The 19400-nt window shown below is 40.8% G+C and overlaps 2 protein-coding genes across 11 annotated transcripts in view; one reads left to right on the top strand and one right to left on the bottom strand.

Moving 5' to 3' along the window:
- The window catches only part of Nfrkb (nuclear factor related to kappaB binding protein), a 33883-nt gene extending 28458 nt beyond the window's left edge, over positions 1-5425 (top strand). For 9 of the 10 annotated variants that reach the window (XM_015499039.2, XM_048796160.1, XM_048796161.1 and 6 more), the window contains 3 exons: positions 2554-2660; positions 3771-3906; positions 4018-5425. In XM_015499039.2, the coding sequence (XP_015354525.1) occupies positions 2554-2660; positions 3771-3906; positions 4018-4143 (369 nt within the window). In that variant the 3' untranslated portion in view covers positions 4144-5425. The remainder of the gene's footprint in view (positions 1-2553; positions 2661-3770; positions 3907-4017) is intronic. The other variant, XM_048796164.1, reaches the window with a different exon arrangement.
- A 2190-nt stretch (positions 5426-7615) lies between these two features.
- Positions 7616-19400, bottom strand: part of Tmem45b (transmembrane protein 45B) — a 29437-nt gene continuing 17652 nt past the window's right edge. The window contains exons 2-6 of the mRNA XM_015499095.2: positions 15903-16099; positions 11626-11832; positions 10170-10354; positions 9626-9771; positions 7616-8611 (exon numbers count right to left, since the gene is read on the bottom strand). Coding sequence (XP_015354581.1) covers positions 8497-8611; positions 9626-9771; positions 10170-10354; positions 11626-11832; positions 15903-16083 — 834 coding nt within the window. The 5' untranslated portion in view covers positions 16084-16099 and the 3' untranslated portion in view covers positions 7616-8496. The remainder of the gene's footprint in view (positions 8612-9625; positions 9772-10169; positions 10355-11625; positions 11833-15902; positions 16100-19400) is intronic.

Below are 19400 nucleotides of genomic sequence, written 5' to 3'. Positions count from 1 at the left end.
CTGATGATGTAGCGATCCATAGAAGGGATTGTGTTAATATATATCCAAGCCAGACGATGTGGCACACACCTCTAATCCCAGTGGCTCAGGAGCCTGAGGCAAGAGGATCATGAGTTCAGTCAGTCTCACCAACTTAGTGGGGTGTTTAGCAACTCAGTGAGATCCTTTCTCTAAGTAAAATATAAAAAGGGACTGGGGATGTGGCTCAGTGGTTGAGTGCCCCTGGCTGCAATCCCCAGTACCAAAAAAAAGAATACAGTTTCCACTTTCCCAGTACCACTGTGAATGTTGTGGTGTGTGTGTTTGAATATGTATGTATTTCTGGGTTGTTTGTATTTAGGGTGGAGATTGTGAGTAGGAGGCACAGTGAGGCACAATTGGAGGCTTTGATACTCTAGTTGTGCTGTCAGAAAGGCCACACAATCGTTCTCATCAGCAAATCTCCAACCCTAACCAGAGCTGGCTGGTTCAAGTTAGAAGGCTGTTTAACTTTATGTTCCTGTCTTACTAGTGGAAAGGGCGTTCCTTTTCAATTTTGTTTCCCTGATCATGAGTGAGGTTGAGCATACATCATATAGAGATTGGCATGTGCTCTTTAGTGGAGAAGAAATTTTTGCTTGTTTTTGAGGGAAAGGAGGTATTTGACTTTTTTTTATATTGTTCGAGGTGGCCCTTTTTATGTGTATAGAATATATTTCAGTCTGTCATCTTTCATCCTTGCATTTGGTACCTCTCACTTTATAGGTATTTACAATATTGTTGATTAAATCTTATTAACATTTTACGTATTCTAGGTTTTGTGCCTGTGCCTACCTTTCTCCAGAGTTATAAAGATAACTAAGAATTTTATTTTTATAAAATTATGAGTTTAAAAAAGTATCTATAAGTGATTGTCCATTTAAAACATAATTCTGTATCATGAAGTAGGGATCTCATTTCATATTTTCAAATTATCCCCAAATCATCAACCAGTTTATCCTTTTCTCACCAACTTGAAATGATTTGTTTATTATGAACTAACTCCCCATATCAACCTCAACGTGTTTCTAGATGTGTGTTTTCTTTGGTCTTGGAGTAAGGAGGCACCGTTCTAGTGTATGGAAGATATAAAACATGTTTTTATTTTTCTAAGCAAGCTACATAGGAAAAGCTTAATAATTTGGGATAAAAAGCCAAGGTGATGAAGGAAGACGGATATACATGTTCTTAAACAACAACACCAAAAAAACCTTACATAATGTGGTTAAGGGAAAATAATTATATACGTTTCCAAATCACAAAGGGTAAAGTTAAGGAAGTGAGGAAACCGTGCTTACCCAGTCTACCTCTGCCCTCTTGAATCTTCCTCCTGACACCAAAAGGTCCTACCCAGTGGCATCACCCTGTGTCACTCAGACATTCAGTGTAGGTAAATATAACTGGCTAATCCAGCCCTAGCTACGGAAATAGTTAGAATTATGTGCATGCCCATCTATGTCTTTGCTTAGCTTCTTATCAGCTGTCCCCTCTTTATTTTTATTTTTTTTTTTTGGTGGTGGTTCTGGAGATTGAACCCAGGGCATTGTTCTACCACTGAACTACATCCCTGGTCCTTTTTGTGTTTTATTTTGAAATAAATTGCTAAGTTGCCCAGGCTGGCCTTGAACCTGGTATCTTCCTGCCTCAGTCTCTGGAGTTGCTGGGATTACAGGTGTGCACCACCACTCCTGACTCAACCACCCCTCTTGAATTTTTAAAAAAAATTAAATTTACTACATAGAAATAGTATTACTGGGCTGGGGAGTATAGCTCAGTGGGATGTGCATGAGGCCTTGGGTTCCATCCCCAGCACTGCCCAAAACAAATTGTATTATTAAACATGTATTAGAAACCAGGCAGTTTGGGAACCAGTGACCATTGTATCCCTCCCAGAACCCTTAATATATTGGCCTTTACTCTTTTTTTCATCTAGGTTCTTACTTAGCTAGTAAGTTTAGTGGACTTTTCACTTGGTTGAGTTTATTACTGGTGTCCCCTAACTGACCTCTCTTATCTTGGAAAAACAGAAAGCACTTGGAGAATGTGACTTGTTCTTTATCCTGCATGCCTGGCTGTTTGTTCCCCTTCAGTGAGCCTGCATTCCAGTGAGGGGGTAGCTGTGTCCTTTCTCTGTTAACTCTTGGGCTTCTCGCTCCTTCCTCATGTGTGTTCCACCTCATAGTTACTGGGTCCCCAGCAGTGTACCATATGTTGGGGGATACTGAGATGCTTAAGCCTCTCCTCCTAGGGGCTCAAAACCTAGGACTGTAGTGAGTGAACACACACTTTACTATGTAGTTCAGGTACAGGTTTTATACCCATGAAAGAAGATTGTAAGATGATAACAGGCCAGGTGACACCTTACTACCAGTGTGAACCCTTTTATGTAGGGTTGCCTGGGCCCTGACCTCAGAATATTTGGATTGTGGTAAAAAATAGGGACTGAAAGTGCTCCTCACTTCTTTTTCTCTGTAATGATGCTTGGTGGTCTTCCTTTCTTCTATTCCTCAAAAGCCAATTTCTTTTTCTCTGCAGGGGAAGCTACCTACACGGATCACAGTTCCACTGTCTGTGATTAGCCAGCCAATGAAGGGCAAGAGTGTGGTCACAGCCCCTATCATCAAAGGCAACCTGGGAGCCAAGTGAGTCTGTTTGTAGTGAAGGAGCATCCTCAGGGGTGGAGGTGGGGATGGAATATAATATCAGTCCTTGTCACAGAATGGGATGGCAGCTGGTATTTCTGTGTCCCCCACACCAATGCTCATCAATAATTGCCATGCTCATCAACAATATTTATTGAACATGTAGTACTGTTTTAGGTACTCTAATTAAAATAAAAAATCTGTACTGCTTTCAAACATAGATTGCAGGATGGGGTGAGGAATAATTTTAAAAAACCTAATGCATCAAGTGATAGGAGTGTGAAGCACCTGCCTTTGACGTTTGAGCTTTGAACCCAGGACAGTTCGGAGGATGATGACTTCCTGTGACCCTGACTTAATCATGATGAAGGGCAGGATGAAATCAAGTCTACCACTATCAAACCAGCTTATGTGACATGGCTGTTTGAGGGAGGGCTTCATTTTCTTTTTTTGTTTTTTTTTTTTATTTTTGGGGGGGAACCAGGGATTGAACCCAGGGACATTTTACCACTGAGGCACACCCCCAGCCCTTTTTATTTTTTATTTTGATGTAGCGTCTCACTAGGTTGCTTACAGCCTCACTAAGTTGCTGAGTCTGGCATTGAACCTGCAGTTCTGTCTCACCCTCCCAAGCTGTTGGGATTACAGGCGTGTGCCACCATGCCCAGCTCATTTTCTTGTTTTAAGAGTTGAGGTTTTGCTATGTTGCCCAGGCTGACTCTGAACTTCTGGATTCAAGTGGTCCTCCTGTCTCAGCCTCCTGAATAGCTGGGACTGTGGTGCACAACACTAAATCTGGCTCAGGAGGTGTTTTTGCGAGGAGCACACACCCTTCTGGGCTGTGTCTTCCTCCTGGTTAGGGTACAGATATAGAGTCTAGGACCATTTTATCCAGAGTGCCAGGGCCTTCTGTGCTCACCCTTTTCTGCATGGGAAGCATAGAAGCTGGAAGAAGGGTGATCTTAGCAGCTTGTGTCCATGTGAATCCAGAATGCTGGAGTTTTGACTGAACACCAGACCTGCCTGTTTTCCTTCATTGCACAACCTAAATCCAGGGCAGACCACTATCCCATGATATGGTTATACCTTACTCCTGCTTTCCCTCCACAGCCTGAGTGGGTTGGGCCGCAATATCATCCTCACCACCATGCCAGCAGGTACTAAGCTCATTGCTGGCAATAAGCCTGTTAGTTTCCTCACTGCCCAGCAGTTGCAGCAACTTCAGCAGCAAGGTCAGGCCACACAGGTAAGGTCCAAGGCAGACTCTTGGCCACATCAGACTTTTCTGTTTCCTTTACTGTTCTTAACTGATGCACCTACTTGTAGTCCACTGACCAGACCTTCTCTTTGCAAACAGGTGCGCATCCAGACTGTCCCCGCATCTCATCTCCAGCAGGGCACAGCTTCTGGTTCCTCCAAAGCAGTCTCCACTGTTGTTGTGACCACAGCTCCATCTCCTAAACAGGCACCTGAACAGCAGTGATTGTGACAGAGGTGGCTTCCATAAAAGATCACTCCTGGTCTGCCCTGGCTCAAAGAAAGGGAGCACGGAGGTTTCGTTATTCCTCCAAGCTTGTCTGTTAAAGGCAGGCTAGTGGGGAGGATAGAAATGGCCTTGATTCTGCTGCCATACACCACACTGGAGCCCTAAGAATGGTTTACTCCAGGTTCCTGAGTCTGCTCTCTACCAATCTAGGAGAAGATTCTGTCAACAGTCGTGGAAAGTCATGGTTCCATCATTCAAGCCAAAGTTCTCTCCTGAGAGTAGGATGCCCAGGGAAGGCTTACTATTTAGAGTGGGCAAGCAGTGTGTAAGCCTTGTTCTAAGGGTTGTATTTTTTAGTTTCTGGTTTTCTTTGTGACTTGTGGTCTAGATATGAGTTTTGTGTTCTGAAAATTTTGTGTAACTTATTTTTTTAAAGAGCCTATTGCACTCTTCATCAAATAGAAATGTGGGCTTTAGCTCCCCTCTAAAATGACCACTTGTTTTTTTGACCAGAATGAGAATCCTAGCCAGTTGGTGGCTGATTTGATAACTACATTGTAGTTGAGAGTCTATGAGATGAAAAAAAACATAGAAGTTAAGTAGTGTGGATTCCCCAAAATGGGATTGTTCTGGCATCACCTCTTTGTTGGGATCTTGATTGTGGTCCTACCTTCGTCTGCCCAGTGGGCAGAGTACAGTGACAGAGACTTTGCAGCACCAACTTTGTTGCATTTCAAAGATTGTGCATTCTGTTTTGTTCTAGAGCTGGAGTCACAAACCCCAGGCTCTTGGGCCCAACCACCAGTTTTTGTAAATAAAGTTTTATTGGAACATAGCCCACACCCATTTGTTTATATAGTATTTATGGCTGCTTTCAAGTTAGCAGGCAGAATTGAGTAGATGTCATAGAGACTGTATGGCTCTCAAGCCTGAAGTGATACTTTTATAACCCTTTAAGAAAAAGTATGTTGATCTCTGGGCAGGAGAAACAGCAGGTGGAAAGTTGGCAGTGTGCAGGGTTAGGCACTACCAGCTTCAGAAGAGGTTAGTCTGGATTTGAATTTATTTATTCCTGGTTATTGCAGTCCTCGGCCACTTTCGGCTATAAGTGGAGCTCAGAATGGTATTTTAAAATGTCCTAAGTACTTAAGGAACTGGTCATTTATAACATATGCCTCACCTATCATGGGGCAGGGGTGGTAGGAATGCTTTTTTGCAGTGATAGGGCTTCCCTATCTCTCTTAGAAATTATTCATATTATTAAAAAATTTATCTTGAACCTGTGGACTGTTAGTGATGGTCTTATATAGGATCTGGGTGGGAAAGTAGAGCTGGAGGACACAGAATGGAAGTGGCCTGGTTTAGATGGTAGCTATGTTGCAGGTGGGCATTAGGCAAGGTGCTGAGAAAGAGAAAAAGGTTAGAGTGACTTGGTGGTTACCCAGTGGTTTTACAATTTCATATAGAAGTTCTGTAAAATAGATGTATCAGCCCCCTTTTAGCTGTGAGAATATGAGTATGACTGAAGATTAAAAATAGAACCAAGGTGAAAACTCAGACTTCTGATCTTAAGATTCCTTCTCTACTGCATTCTTAAGGGGAGGATGGCTAGGATGTATCATGATGGGCGTTGGGGACAATCAGAGTTGGAAGGTGGGAACCCTAAATTCCAGAGGGCAGAGGAGACAGGTAAGATAGAACTCTTGATGGGTGTATGGAAGACTGGCACAGAAATAAGACTGGAAATGGTGAGAGGTAGAAACTAGAGGGAGGGAACAACAGGGTACTTTACTTGAGTGAAGGAGAGTTCATCTGTGTTTTATAATATAGAGATCATTATTTCTAAGAGTCACTTTTAACATAGGAAGCCATGTGACATGTGGCACGAAAGAGAAAAAGAAATTTGAGATATTCTGTCTGAGATATTTATTGCTGGTTAAAAACAAACCTCTTCTGAATTTACTTAACAAATGATGCCATAAAAGTAGTGCTGGCATTCAGCTGAAGCCCTATCCTACATGTTAATCTGCTGAAGTTATCTAACTGCTTTGTGCTACAGATGTGTGTGTTCTAGAGAGCAGGGATGTGAAGTACAGGCCTGTTCCAGGATGTCAGTGTGGCTTGACTCCCTGGGAAATCTAATATTGGCACTATTCAGCCTGATGGTGGAATAGCATAGAGTGAGAGTTGTTCATGGTGATAGCACCAGTATTTGTACCATATATGCTTCCTTCACATGTAGGCTTCAGGACTCCAGGTGATGGGGCAGCTGTGGTGGGGAACAGTTCTTGAAGTCTGGCGACAGCCATTAAGCTGGTTGATAGAGATTGGTAAAATTATTCAGACAACATATCCAAGAGAGGAGTTGATGAACAACATCATGATCCATTTGTACTTTAGTATCATATCTAAGCATGTTTATGCCAGGGTTGATCACTTCCATTAAGGTGTTCCAAACCATGATGTGAGGCTTGCATCAAAATAAATTTTAATATCTTATATCCGATTTTCACACCTCAACTACTCACTCTAGAGAGTATTACATTTCTTAGTCTACCCCTTAAAACAACAACAAAACCCCAAAAGTATATCTTTCCTGTGAAAATAAAACAGAAACTAAGTTCTTCTTCCCACCTCCAGTCCCTATGAAAAATGCATATTTTACATTAATTGCTAATAATGAGTCCTTCAATACTTTGTTTTTTGAATGGGGGTTACCAGAGGTGCTTTACCATTGAGCAATATCCCCAGTCCTTTTTTATATTTTATTCTGAGACAGGATCTTACTAAGTTGCTTAGGGCCTCATTAAGTTGCTGGGGCTGGCTTCAAATTTGTAATCCTCCTGCCTCAGCCTCCTGAGCTGCTGGGATTACAGACTTGCACCACTGTGCCTGGCACTGTTTGTTGAATGTTTGAGTTCCCATTCAGCTGGCAACACCAAGGTAGATGGTAAAATGGGATCCAGCTCTCTATAACAACTGAATCAATGTTTTTAGTAGCTCATTTTTAATCCCTAAGTTTTGGCTTCAAGTTTGAAAGACAGCTGTGAGAACCAAATGAGAGAATGCATCTCATCCAGAAAATGCTGTACAAATAAAAGGTGTTAGGTGGTCTCTTAAGACCCTTCAGCTTTATGCTAGTTCACTTTTATTTGCCTGTACAACTTCATATACTTAATTATCTATGTTCTTTTCTCCTTTTCATTGCCTTTGCACTGTTTTCTGTACCTGGAGTAAGCTCTTTGTAGGACAGACTCCCTATAGAAACAACTCTCTTGCTTCCTCTATCATGGTTCGTACTTACCTCTCAAAGCCCCACCACACTGTGTAAATGCCTACACTGTCTTCCCCTAACACTAGACTGTCAGCTTGCTGAACACATATTTCATTACTTGGGACAACCATTTCAGATCTGGTGCAAAGTAGACATTTAATAAATATCTGTTGAAAGAATTTTTTTTTTTTTTTAAAAAAGAAAAAAGATCTGGAACCAAGATTATATAATATCAAGATTTTATATTACTAATTCAGAATTCATATCTTTTGCTTTCAGCTATGTTGAAATTCAAGGCGTTCCATAACCTGATGTTTTTCTCTGTACCTCACTGTACAGATTTCATTTTGGCACCCTCTTTTGGGTGACTTTAGAAGTCAAAACAGCTGAGTTCCACAAGCCTGGCTGGGCTACTAATTAACTTCCTGTTTAAAAAAAAAAAAAAAAAAAAAAATATATATATATATATATATATATAATCTTTGGCCTAATTTTGTCCCTTATCAATGGAGGCATTGCAGTGCTCTGTTACGATTAGTTAGAAAATGTTTAACAAGTAATATTTAAAATATTTAAAATTTGCTTGTAAATTGCTTTGCTTAAAAAAAAATACAAGTTAGAATTATAGCTTTAAAGTAAAAGCACTGTCATTCACATGTGTCCTGATGTTTTTCCAGTAAGAAAATACCTGTTTTCTTGAAGGAAAAGCAGCATGATGTCTTGCTGGACTCATTATTTCATTCACAAGGTTATTTCCTGTTTTAGGTTTTCAGTCTTTGATTTCTCTATACAGATGCACAGGCTTGTTACTTACAGGTATTACCTCATTTCTCTTTATGAAAGATATTACACTAACACAGACTAAGTTAACTTATGTTTAAGAATCCAAACAGCAAAATATACAAAACATCAGAGGCCTAATTTCCTGTACTAGAGCCTCCAGCCTTGTATTAAATGAGGAAGTACAAATGTATGGAGCCTTAGGAGCAGACCAAGGTAAGCCTCAAAATGAGGGAATAAGCTATATTCACTCCTTGGGGGCTCAAAGGGATAGGAGGTCTCCTAAACTCCATGGCCTAATCTCGTTCCTCATCTGAGCCACTCAAAAGTGCAGTCTGGTAAGTGTGATTGGACTTCAGTGTCTGAATCCCAATAATTTCTCCTCCATGTTTCTTTATCCGTGTCAGAAGGCTGTAATAGAAAAAACAATGAGGTCCAATCAGATTAGGCAGAAAAAGATCCTTTCTCCTCTGAGGATTTAAAAACACCTATTGGTTCTTAAAGCATTTTCTTCACATCTCTATTAAATATTGTGATATGTGTTTATATATCTGACACCTCAGACAATACTCAGTGTGACTGAAATGTCATAATTGAGCTCAAATTCAGCTCTTTCACTGACCAGGGAGTAGACTGATGGTAACCATGACTATAACTCCTTTCTGTTTGGTCTGTTATGGACTCTTCTGGGTGTATTGTGTTTGCTTTGGGTCTAGGGAAATAAGCACCTAGGAAAAAAGGAGGGGCAGCTACAACAGCCATAGAACTGTAAAACCATATGCTGTAAGTCATCCTTGTACTGCAAGGCACTGACATTTACTGGTTGGATGACCTTGGTCAAGTTACTCAGTCTTGAAACTTTGATTTCCCCATCTGTAAAACATTAACAGTTCATCATAAAGCTATAGAGCAAAGTGGGGTAATACAGTGTTAAGAGTTATCTATGCCTGTGACACAGTGAGTACGTGGGAGTTAATAGCTATTACAGTCTGTATACTGCTAAGAAGCACTCTAGAGAGCACTTTCTGCCTCGGCATATATTTTGATAGTCATAACATTTCTGGCAAGTAGGCAAAACAAGTCCAGAAATAGAAGAGGGGTCCCAGATGAACCAGTAACAGCAGGGTCTACAACCCAGTACTGATCCCTAGTTCAGAGTTTTCCCCATTGTACTACAGCCTTAATATCAGAGCTGTATGTGAGACTTTGGTCTATCAGGGTACTATGACCTAGTCAGGTCATTTAACATCAAAAAGCCTTATCATCCTCATTGGTAAAATGAGAGTTGTAATACCTACTCTGAAGTATCGAGTGCCTTACCTAGGATTTGGCATATAGTTAGCACTTATTAACAGAAGTAGAAGTTAATCAGCACTGCCTAGGGATTAGCACTTGTCAAAAAAGTTTACTTCTCTTAGAACATACCAGTAAACAAGAGAGTAGTTGATGGCCACAATGCAGAGGGCAACCAAGTAGTGCCAGCAGAAGCACATGGTGATGAACATGATGTTGGTCTCATCATTCTGGTCCCATGCAGGTGTCCCAAAAGGTGGGAACAGCACAAACCCAATCTGGTGAGTTAGATGAAGAAGAAATTGGTCTTTTGGTTAGCTGTCCTGAGAAGCCAGCCTTCTCCAGTGGCCACCAGCTTTGCTTAAGCTACCCACTATCTCAGGCCTTTTCATACAGGAATGTTAATTGTGGGAAATTTAGGAAGTGGGACTTGTGCAAGGTACCAGTGCCTGCCTGTACTAGGGAAGTCTTGCCACAGGTTAATGCAGCAACAGGATAGTAACAGAAAAAGCACATAGGTCAGGGTATGGGCCTAGGGAGAAAGGGGCCATCTGAAAACATTCCTGTGGGGTGTATGCTGCGTTTTCAGACATTTTGCCTTCAGGATTTCTCTTGGGCACACTTGAGGGGACTCTTCAATCTAGACCACATAAAGAATGTTGGTGTGAATAATCACCTGCCAGAACCAAGTTCCCTGAAGAATAACCAGACTGGTTCGGAAAAGTTCCAGCACAATATTGTCCCGAAAGATCACCTCCAGGGAGATACTGATACTCCCTCCAAACAAAGCATACAGCAGGAGTGAGTGGATATGCTGGTCCAGTGGAGATCGGTTATGAACGTGGTAGTAGAAGAGAAAACCTGCCACGAACCAAATGACAGCCATCAGAGACTTGCTTGTTAATACTTCGGAGAATTCACCCTGGGCTTTTCCTGTATTGGAATTTTCTCTTAGATCTGTCTCAAAGATAGCTTCTTCTTTTAGGAAGTGTTCCAGGACAACAAACAGGTGCAGATTAAGTTAATTTCATAGGTATGATAAGAGTGTCAAGAAAGATGTATTAAAAAGATAACTCTTCAGAATCCACAGTAAGGTTCTATACAGAATGGATAAGTGATACATGGTGCTGCTTTATAACAAGCTGTGAGTATGTATACTTGAAATTCAGTTTTTCCCTTCTTCAACCTTCTGTTTCAACTCTGCTGAGGTAGAAGTGATTGGATTACAAAATGCTTTCTTCCTGCTTCAGTTAATGTGAGGTATATTGGGATTCTACCACTTTCCCCTGAGCAGTTGGGTGGGTGCTATGTTTGAGTGTCTCTCAAAGGTCAATATGTAAAGGCTTGGCCCTCAGGGTGCTGGTATAGGGAGTTGCTGTGGATCTTTTAAGAGGAGGGGCTTAGTTGGAGGTCTTTAGGTCATGGGGAAGGGTTGCTTTTCAAGGGGAAACCCAATCTCTCCTTCTCTTTGTTCCTGGTTCAAAATGTGACCATTTTGCTCTTACATATGCTCTTGCTTTGATGTGTAGTCTTCATGATTTGAGGTCAGACAGGGCCACTCAGTCTTGGACTTGAAACTTCAAAACTGTGAGCCCAACTGACCTTCCTTAAGTAGCTTATGTCAGGTGTTTAATAATAGTGGTAGAAAGTTGACTAATGCAGTGGGTCTCTTGATGCTTGTAATGGAGGCCAACACAATAACATCCCAAGTGGTGGAGTGGGGTGCAGTGTCTCTTCCTTAACCAAAAGGATTTACCCCATATATAGTAGCAGTCAGTCAGTCCTGAAGCATTGTATCTATGTGAATATATGTGCATGTGTGCACCCGTGCATAGGAGTATGCACATGTATGAGTGCAGTATTGGTGGCAGTGGGAAGGCAGGGAGGCTCTGTGCAGTGTTAGCCAGAACCTTTGAGAACTGTCTTAAGGCCTTTGAGAACTGTCTTAAGGCTTTCATGAGATGCTTTATGGAATATGCAGTCGGGATCATCCAGAGCATAGGACAAAGTCCTATTCAAGATTTGGGAGTCCTGAGTTGAATTTGCAATATTTTTGGTCATTTATGTTTTGATCTCATAAATTTAACTTGTCTGACTCTCCTCCCTTTTCTCCATCCATTTTACTAAGTTACCTTCAGTGAATACTGCCATAGCCAAAACCAATCTGTCTACCCCCAAGGGGACATGGGAGGCAAGGTAGGTGAGCATGTCAATGATTCCTGAGACTGCAAAGAATAGGTACATGGTGCAGTGCTGCCAGTTCATTAGCTTCATCCAGTGGTTTTCATGGTAGAGGTGTAGGTGGGGCCCATCAGGAACAAACTGCTCTGCCAGGATCCCTGCCAGAAATGAGAGTGGAAAGTGAGTAGAGAGAGTAGCTCCAAGACAATTTAAATAATAAAAAATAGCTGAAAGGCATTGTTTGAGTTAGCTTTGTCACTGCTGTGACTACAAGACCCAACCAGAACAACTGTAGAGGAGGAAGAATTTAGGGGCTCATGATTTCAGAGGTCTCAATCCACAGACAGCAGGCTTCATTCCTGGGGGCTCAAGTTGAGCCAGGACATCACGGTTTGGCAGAGGGAAGCAGCTCAAATGGTGATCAGAAAGCAGAGGCCTTCACTTGCCAGATACAAATATATACTCCCAAGTCACCACCCCAATTCCCACCTCCTCCAGCACCCTACCACTTCAGTTACCATTCAGTTAATCTCATCAGGAAGATTAATTCACTGATTGGGTTAATGCTGTCATGACCCAATCATTTCTTCTTTGAACTTTCTTGCATTGTCTCATGTATAAGCTTTGGGGGGACTTCTCATATCCAAACCATAACATTCCACCTCTGGCCTCTAAAAGCTCACATTCATAAGACAATGCAAATTATGTTTAGTCCATTCCCAAGAGTCCTTATAGTCTCAACAGTTCCAAGATTGCTCAAAGTTCAAGTCCAGAGTCTTCTCTGAGGCTCAAGGCAATCTGGCATTGTGAGCTTCTAAAGTTAGAAGTAATTCACAGGTATCCATTGTATAAAGATACTGAGTATACATTTCCATTTACAAAAATAGGGGCATAGAAAAAAAGTAATGGGACCAAAGCAAGACTGAAATCCAGCTGGGCAAACAGCGCCTATAGTTATGTGTCCAGCATCTGGAGCACATGGCATAATGTCCTCTCCAAAGGTCTTGTGTAGCTACACCCCTGTGGCCTTGTTGGTTGCAGCCCAAGTGGCCTTTGTGTTGGCTTGTCTCTGCTCAATTCCTGCAGCTTTTCTAGGATGATGTCCCATGTTACTGGCATTTCTTAATCTTGGGGGTCTCCACTGCAGCTTTGGCTTCCTCCTCAAATCTCCACACCTTATCTTCTCAGGGCATGCCCACAGGGACTCTGACCCTGCTGCACTTTGCCTGGTTTCCAAGACCTTCCTTTGAAATCTTGGTGGAAGCCTCCATGACCCCCTAACTCCAACATTCTGAATTCCTGCAGAACCAGCACCACATGGTTGACACCAAGACTGTTGCCATCTTGAGCAGTAGCCAAGTCTGCAGGGACCCTTGCTGAAGCAGCATATGAATGTCTGCATTGCTGAGCATGTAGAAAAAACTTCCTAGGCCCCCTTGTGCAAGAAGGGTGTCCTACTGGTCTCAAGAGAATTTTTACTTTTATTTCAGTGAGTTTGAGGTGGGTGTGGGCTTGCCAGCTCCTGAGATGCCCTCAAGCCATCTTTCTTATTGCCTCTGGATAGTCTTCAGCATTTCTTTAGTGTCAGTAAAGTCTTATAACAATTGCAACTTCCTTAGCCCCAGTTTACTCCTGCCTTTCAAGTTCTTCAAACATTTCTACTCCTGAATATCATAATAAACTTGGCTAAAAGCTGCCAGTAACACCCATGAGACTTCCTGAATGCTGTGTCGCCTAGACATTTCTTCTGCTAGATTAAGAACTCCATCACTTTTAAAATCAGCCTCAAAGAAAGTCTCAGGACATACAATATGCAGACAACTTCTCAGCCAGAACAGTACAGGGATGGCCTCTAGTCCAATTACTGATAATGTCCTCCTTTTCTTCTAAACCCTCTTGAGCCCTGTCTTCACTGTCCACCCTCCTATTGGCATTCTGGTCTTCTGAGCTCCCACCAGAATTGGTCATTAATCTTTGTTTACAACAGTTTAAAACATTTCCATCTTGCACTGCTAAACATCTCAAAATTCCACCCACAAATTCCAAAAAGCTTCTGAACCACGATTATGTTAGGCACAGCAAGAACTCCACTCCTGTTACCAATTTCTGTGATAGTTATCTTTTTCACTTCTGTGATTGAAAGACCTGACACGAACAACTGTAGAGGAAGAAAAGCTTATGTAGGGGCTCACTGTTTCAGAGGTCTCAATCTTTACAGACAGTAGGCTGCATTCCTTGTGGGATGAGGTGAGGCTGGACATCATGGTTGGAAGAGTGTGGCAGAGGGAACCAGCTCCCATGATAATCAGAAAGCAGAGAAGCAGACTTCACTCTCCAGATATAAAATATATACTCCAAGCCATGCCCCCAATGCTCACCTCCTCCAGTCACCAGATAATCCCATCAGGGAATTAATTCAATGATTGGGTTAAGGCTCTCACAACCCAATCATTTCTTCTCTGAACTTTCTTGCATCTCACCCAAGAGCCTTTGGGGGACACCTCACATCCAAACCATAATAGGCATGAACCAAGTCTAGATGTGGGTGAGGGTTGCCTATGCTTTGCTGCCTTGGATGTAGCTCCTTCATCATAAAATAAGATTGGCCAAGTAATCTGTGTGGGTAACTGGCCTTTGTTTCTCCTTTTTGGGAGTTGTGGGTCTGGAAGGATAAGCAATAGAAATGCATCCATACACAGGCCTCCAGTGTATTTGTTCCAAGCCAAGGTGAACACAAGGCCAGACCACTTAAGTGAGAATGTAGCTGATCACTAATCTTTGGGCTCTGCCAAGTCAGCAGTGAAAGGTATTCCCAAAGAATCAGGCTGAACTAGACTCTGAGCAAAGACACACTGTGATGAAGATCCCTGTACAAACCTAAGGGAGGACAGCAGCTCCCATATCAGCACCAAGCAAGCTCTGTAACCTGCAGGTGAAGGTGCTACAGTTTTTGTTTGTTTGTTTGTTTGTTTGTTGCCATACTGTATCCAAGAAGTAAGGAGGGCCAGAAGTTTTTGCAGCTGTAACCCAGCACAGCTCTCAGTACCTGTCTGTCCCATGTACTTTCACTACCTCTTAGAAGATTTGTCTTATACTCAAAATGTTCTTGAGGAAGTCTGGGAGTCTTCCATCACAACATTTCTGGATGCTGTTCCCCAAAACAGTCCCTTTCTGAACTAATTTATAATTGTTCAGGAAGTTGGTGAAAATGACCTATGTGAAGTAGCAGTGACAGCAGAATAGAAGCCTTGTGAGTGGAATATGGTTCTTTATTGTGTTCCTAACATTCACACATGGTAAGAACTCAAGAGATAGCTGTTGAACAAGTGTCACTTTAACCCAGCTGAGATGCCAAATACAGTTTTTCTAGCTTTATTTAGGCAAAATTGAGGCTATTTCTTCTATGTAAATCATTACGGTCCCAGTCATTTCTCAACTCCAGAAAGATCTCTGATGTCTGAACTGAGAACAGGAAGTCTCAGCTAGGTAAGCAAACAAAGCTGGGTGAGCTTTGCCTACTCCAAGGGAAGTTATTGTCTTTGCTTCATTCCCTCCTGGAAAACTAGGCCAAGGATGGCAAGTGGCCAAGCACAATTGCAGAATAAGAGCCTTAATTAACTTAATGCAGTGCAGGGCTGATTCTGAGGAGGAACCCTTACTGTGGTCAGTGCTCATTCCTTGTTGGCTTTTTTCACTCTTTTCCACTGTTTACCTTACTAGCCCCCCCCCTGTGCAAACTTCCCCCCCTCTATAGTTGCTTGAGATTTGAGGAGGGAAGGCATGCCGGCCAGATGGTAGTTAACTACCCTGATATTCTAGAGGGAAAGACAAATGAGGAAAAATGATTTTTCCTAAACTAACTGTAAACTCCATTTAGTACTTTTTAGTTCATGTACATAAGTTTACTCTGCTTTAATGTAGTTCTTGGCTATTTTTTTAATATCTTTTTCATACAGTATGTGTTTTGCTTCAACAACCTCCTAAACCAGTGTCCTTTTAGGACAAAGAGTATAGTTTATTTGGTAGTTTTTCATAGTCTATATACAATGTTAAGACTCTGTTAACAATATACCCAGTAGGTATTATGATAAAACAACCTAGTGGCTATTCGAAAATCCTTGTTGTATTGTCTCTGCCAGTGAAACATCTACTTCACAGAGCCCAGAAAGTGGATTAAAGGTTCTGGTATGATGTGAAGATTCCCCGGACCAAATGACCCTGCTCTTACCAATGACTGAAAACAGAATCCTGACTGCAGCCTCGATGACCTCTAGACGTTGGTAATAATGGTTGAGCCTGCTGTTCTTCCCCTTCTGGTGAAAGTACTTCAGTGGGTACTTCACTGACCACCACAGTCCAACTATCAGGAAGAAGCTCCCTGGGAGAGCATGGCCCTTGAAGTTTGCCATCAATGTTCTAGGACACCTAAAAGATTAGGAACAGCTGTTAGTGATCATTCAAGAAGACATATAAGTGTGTATTTTGGTAAGAAATAAATTACATGCCTAAGGAGTCCAAATCATGAGCCACATCAAGAAGGGTCAGCTGTTTCTTATCAAATAAGCTTTTATGTTCTGTCACTGAAGTCTTGTTCATAAGGTAAGTTATGTGATGAAGAGATCATTACTAACCCTAAGGTTGTAAAAACTGCAGTGGGAGATGGGTAAATATTCATTGGTCTCAGGGTAAAGAAATCTTTCTAAGTATAAACAAAGGAGGGAAGTAAAAAAGAAAAATTCAGCTGTATAAGCATTTTATGTATCAAAAAGACAGTTTAAAAAAGTTTGTAGCAGCTATATGTTATTAGTAGCAGGTATAAGGTATAAGGTTTGTAACAGTTCTATGGCTATTGTACTAGAGAGCTTTTACAAATTAATAAAAAAGATGAATGAACAAAAGACATGAATAGATGATTCATAAAATAATACAAATTGATGAAAAATCTCAATTAGATATGTATATGGCATCACAATGCCATTTTTCATCTAATTTGAAAATAATTTGGAAAACAAGACTTTGGGCATATGAAGATTATGGTCAATATGATTCAAATTTATATACATCAAAGTAATTATATAAACATCACCTCATTCTAAAAAAGACTTCAGGCATGATTTGCTTTTATCTCTTTTACAGTAGCATGAGACTATAGGATAGAAATTAGGAGTGTTAACTAGAATTTATTAAGAAGAAAAATGTTTATTTTTCCCTGGGGCATAAAAAATATGTAATGTAAGAGGAAAATAACAGTTTTGGTGACTACTATAGTTTGAAAGTGTGCCCTCCAAAATTCAGGTGTTTGCCAGCATGGTAATATTAAGAGTTGGGGCTTTTAAGAGGTGATTAGGCAATGATGGTTCCTCCATCATGAACGTGATTAGGTATGCTTGTAAAGGATTTTGATGAATGGGGTTGGTCCCTCTTTTTGCCATTCTGCCATGTGAGAATGCAGCCTTCACCAGACACTATATGCTGGGGCCTTGATCTTTAGACTTCTTAGCCTCCAGAACTATAAGAAATAAAGTTCTGCATTATCCAGTTTGTGGTATTATGTTATAGGAGTAGATGGTAGGCCAAGACCGACGGAAAAAAAGATTCCCTAGGAACATAAAGTACCCATCATCTACACAGCTTTTATACTTTGCATCTGGAATATCCTACAAAGTCCAATGAGCAGAAGGCTTGGTCACCAACTTGGCACCATTGGGAAGTGGTGGAACCTTCAGGAGGTGGGGCTTAGTGGGACGAAGTTAGGTTGTTCTGGGAGTGCACTATAGGGGGATATTGGGATCCCAGCCTCTTCCTCCTCTTTGCTGTCATGCTGTGAGCAGCTTCGCTATACTCTGTGTTCTCTGCAGTGATGTACTGTTTTCCTATAGGTTCAAAAGCAACAAGCTAACCAACCATGAGCTAGAACCTCCGAATCGGGGAGCCAAAATAAATCTTTTCTCCATTAAGTTGATTATTTTAGATGTCTTTGTCTCAGCACCAGAAAGCTAACACAATAACCATTCCAGCCCTAGCTGTTGGCCCATCCTTTATCACCCACTAGATTTTCAGGATCTTTTCACATCTTCCACATTGACAATTAAGGGATCTCCCCTGCCCTGATATTAAGCTCTTTCACAATTAAAAAAAATGCATATAATTTTAAAAATATCAAGTATTATGAGAAACTTAGATGACAAGTAGCAGTTTCATGCTCCATCCCTCCTTGCCTCTCTAGTGAAGCCACTTTCAACTTTTTCAGCAGTTTCTTCTGGTTTTACATCCATAGATCTTGCTACTGTGTGCATGTTGCAATCTAGTAATTTATCACTGCTAGGTATTATCTACCAATTTCCTAGTACTCTCCTACAACTTCCTCCCTCTTTTTTATCCTTTTATTTTCATTCTGGTTACAACATACATGTTATTTCAATCATTAGTTTCATTAATATTGCTCTGTAAATCCAAAGTCCTTATCAGGGCCAGGAAGGCCCTGGGTTAACTTTTTGATCATGCCCAGCTATCTTCTGCCACCCTTCATCCCTCTGTTCTTTCTAAAATGGTATTCTACCAGTGGTTCTCCTTCATTTTACATGGGTCTTAGTTCAAGTGTCACTTTATTCCCTGGCTATTCTGTGGAAAATAGCAGGTATGTCCCACTTTTCAATCCATATATACTTGCAGATTTTCCTTAACCTATGAATCACTTATATTACAGACAGGTTCCTTTTCAAGCATCTGTGTCCATTTACTAAAATGTAAGTCACTTAGAAGGAGTTTGATCTATTTTGTTATTGCTGTCAGACCAGTGCCTACAACATGGCCAGGCAACAGCGAGCACTCAGTAAGTGATTATGAAATGAATGGCTGCTTAACCAATTAGCATATCAAGGGTTGTTTTCTTTACCTTTTATTTTCCAGAGTTAATAGTTGCCTTGTTTTTTATTTGTTTAGTTTCCCACATCCTTTTCACTTTGTTTATCCATAGAACTAACAGATCTATCAAATGTCTGCCAAATAAAGTTTTAGACATTATCAGCACCAGAAAGTAGCATGAGACTATAGGATAGAAATTAGGAGTGTTAACTAGAATTTATTAAGAAGAAAAATGTTTCTTCTGGATGCTCTGTTTTATTCCTAGAGACAGAGTTCTCCAGAACTGAGCTGATTACTATTCTAGAGCATCCAGCACCATCTTTCACATTCTCTTTGCTTTGTTCCTATTTTGGCTCTCTTGTTTCTTGGATGTCATTTATTTTCCTTTTTTGATTTACCTCCATTAATATTTATCTAGTATTCTTCAAAAGTGTACACAGATAAAAGGGAGATTTTTTTTTTTTTTGAGAATTTACATGGTTTGGTTGACAATCTCTGTCTTTTTTTTTTAGCCCGTTCATATTTAATGTAATTATTGATGTGGTTATATCACATCTGTCATTTTATTTTCTATGTCTCTCATTGTTTTTTTCCTGATGTTACAATGTCTAGAATTTAATTTCTTATTCCTCTGTTCCTCATTTCTTGCTGTCTTTTGAGAGTTAATATATAAATAATTTAATAATAACATGCCATTAAATTCCTCTTTTTGGGGCGATATTTAATTTTTTTCTAGTGCTTGTTCCAGGGATTATAGTAAAAATCTTTATTATATTGTACTCTATTTAATACTAAATTTTGATAAAAAATTGCAACTTTGTTCCAGCATGGCTTCATTTTCTACCCTCCCTTCATGCCTATA

The sequence above is a fragment of the Marmota marmota genome, unplaced genomic scaffold, assembly GCF_001458135.2.
Source record: "Marmota marmota marmota unplaced genomic scaffold, marMar, whole genome shotgun sequence".
NCBI lineage: Eukaryota > Metazoa > Chordata > Mammalia > Rodentia > Sciuridae > Marmota > Marmota marmota.
Note: the sequence above shows the minus strand (reverse complement) of the source record. Positions and strands in the feature narration are given on the sequence as shown.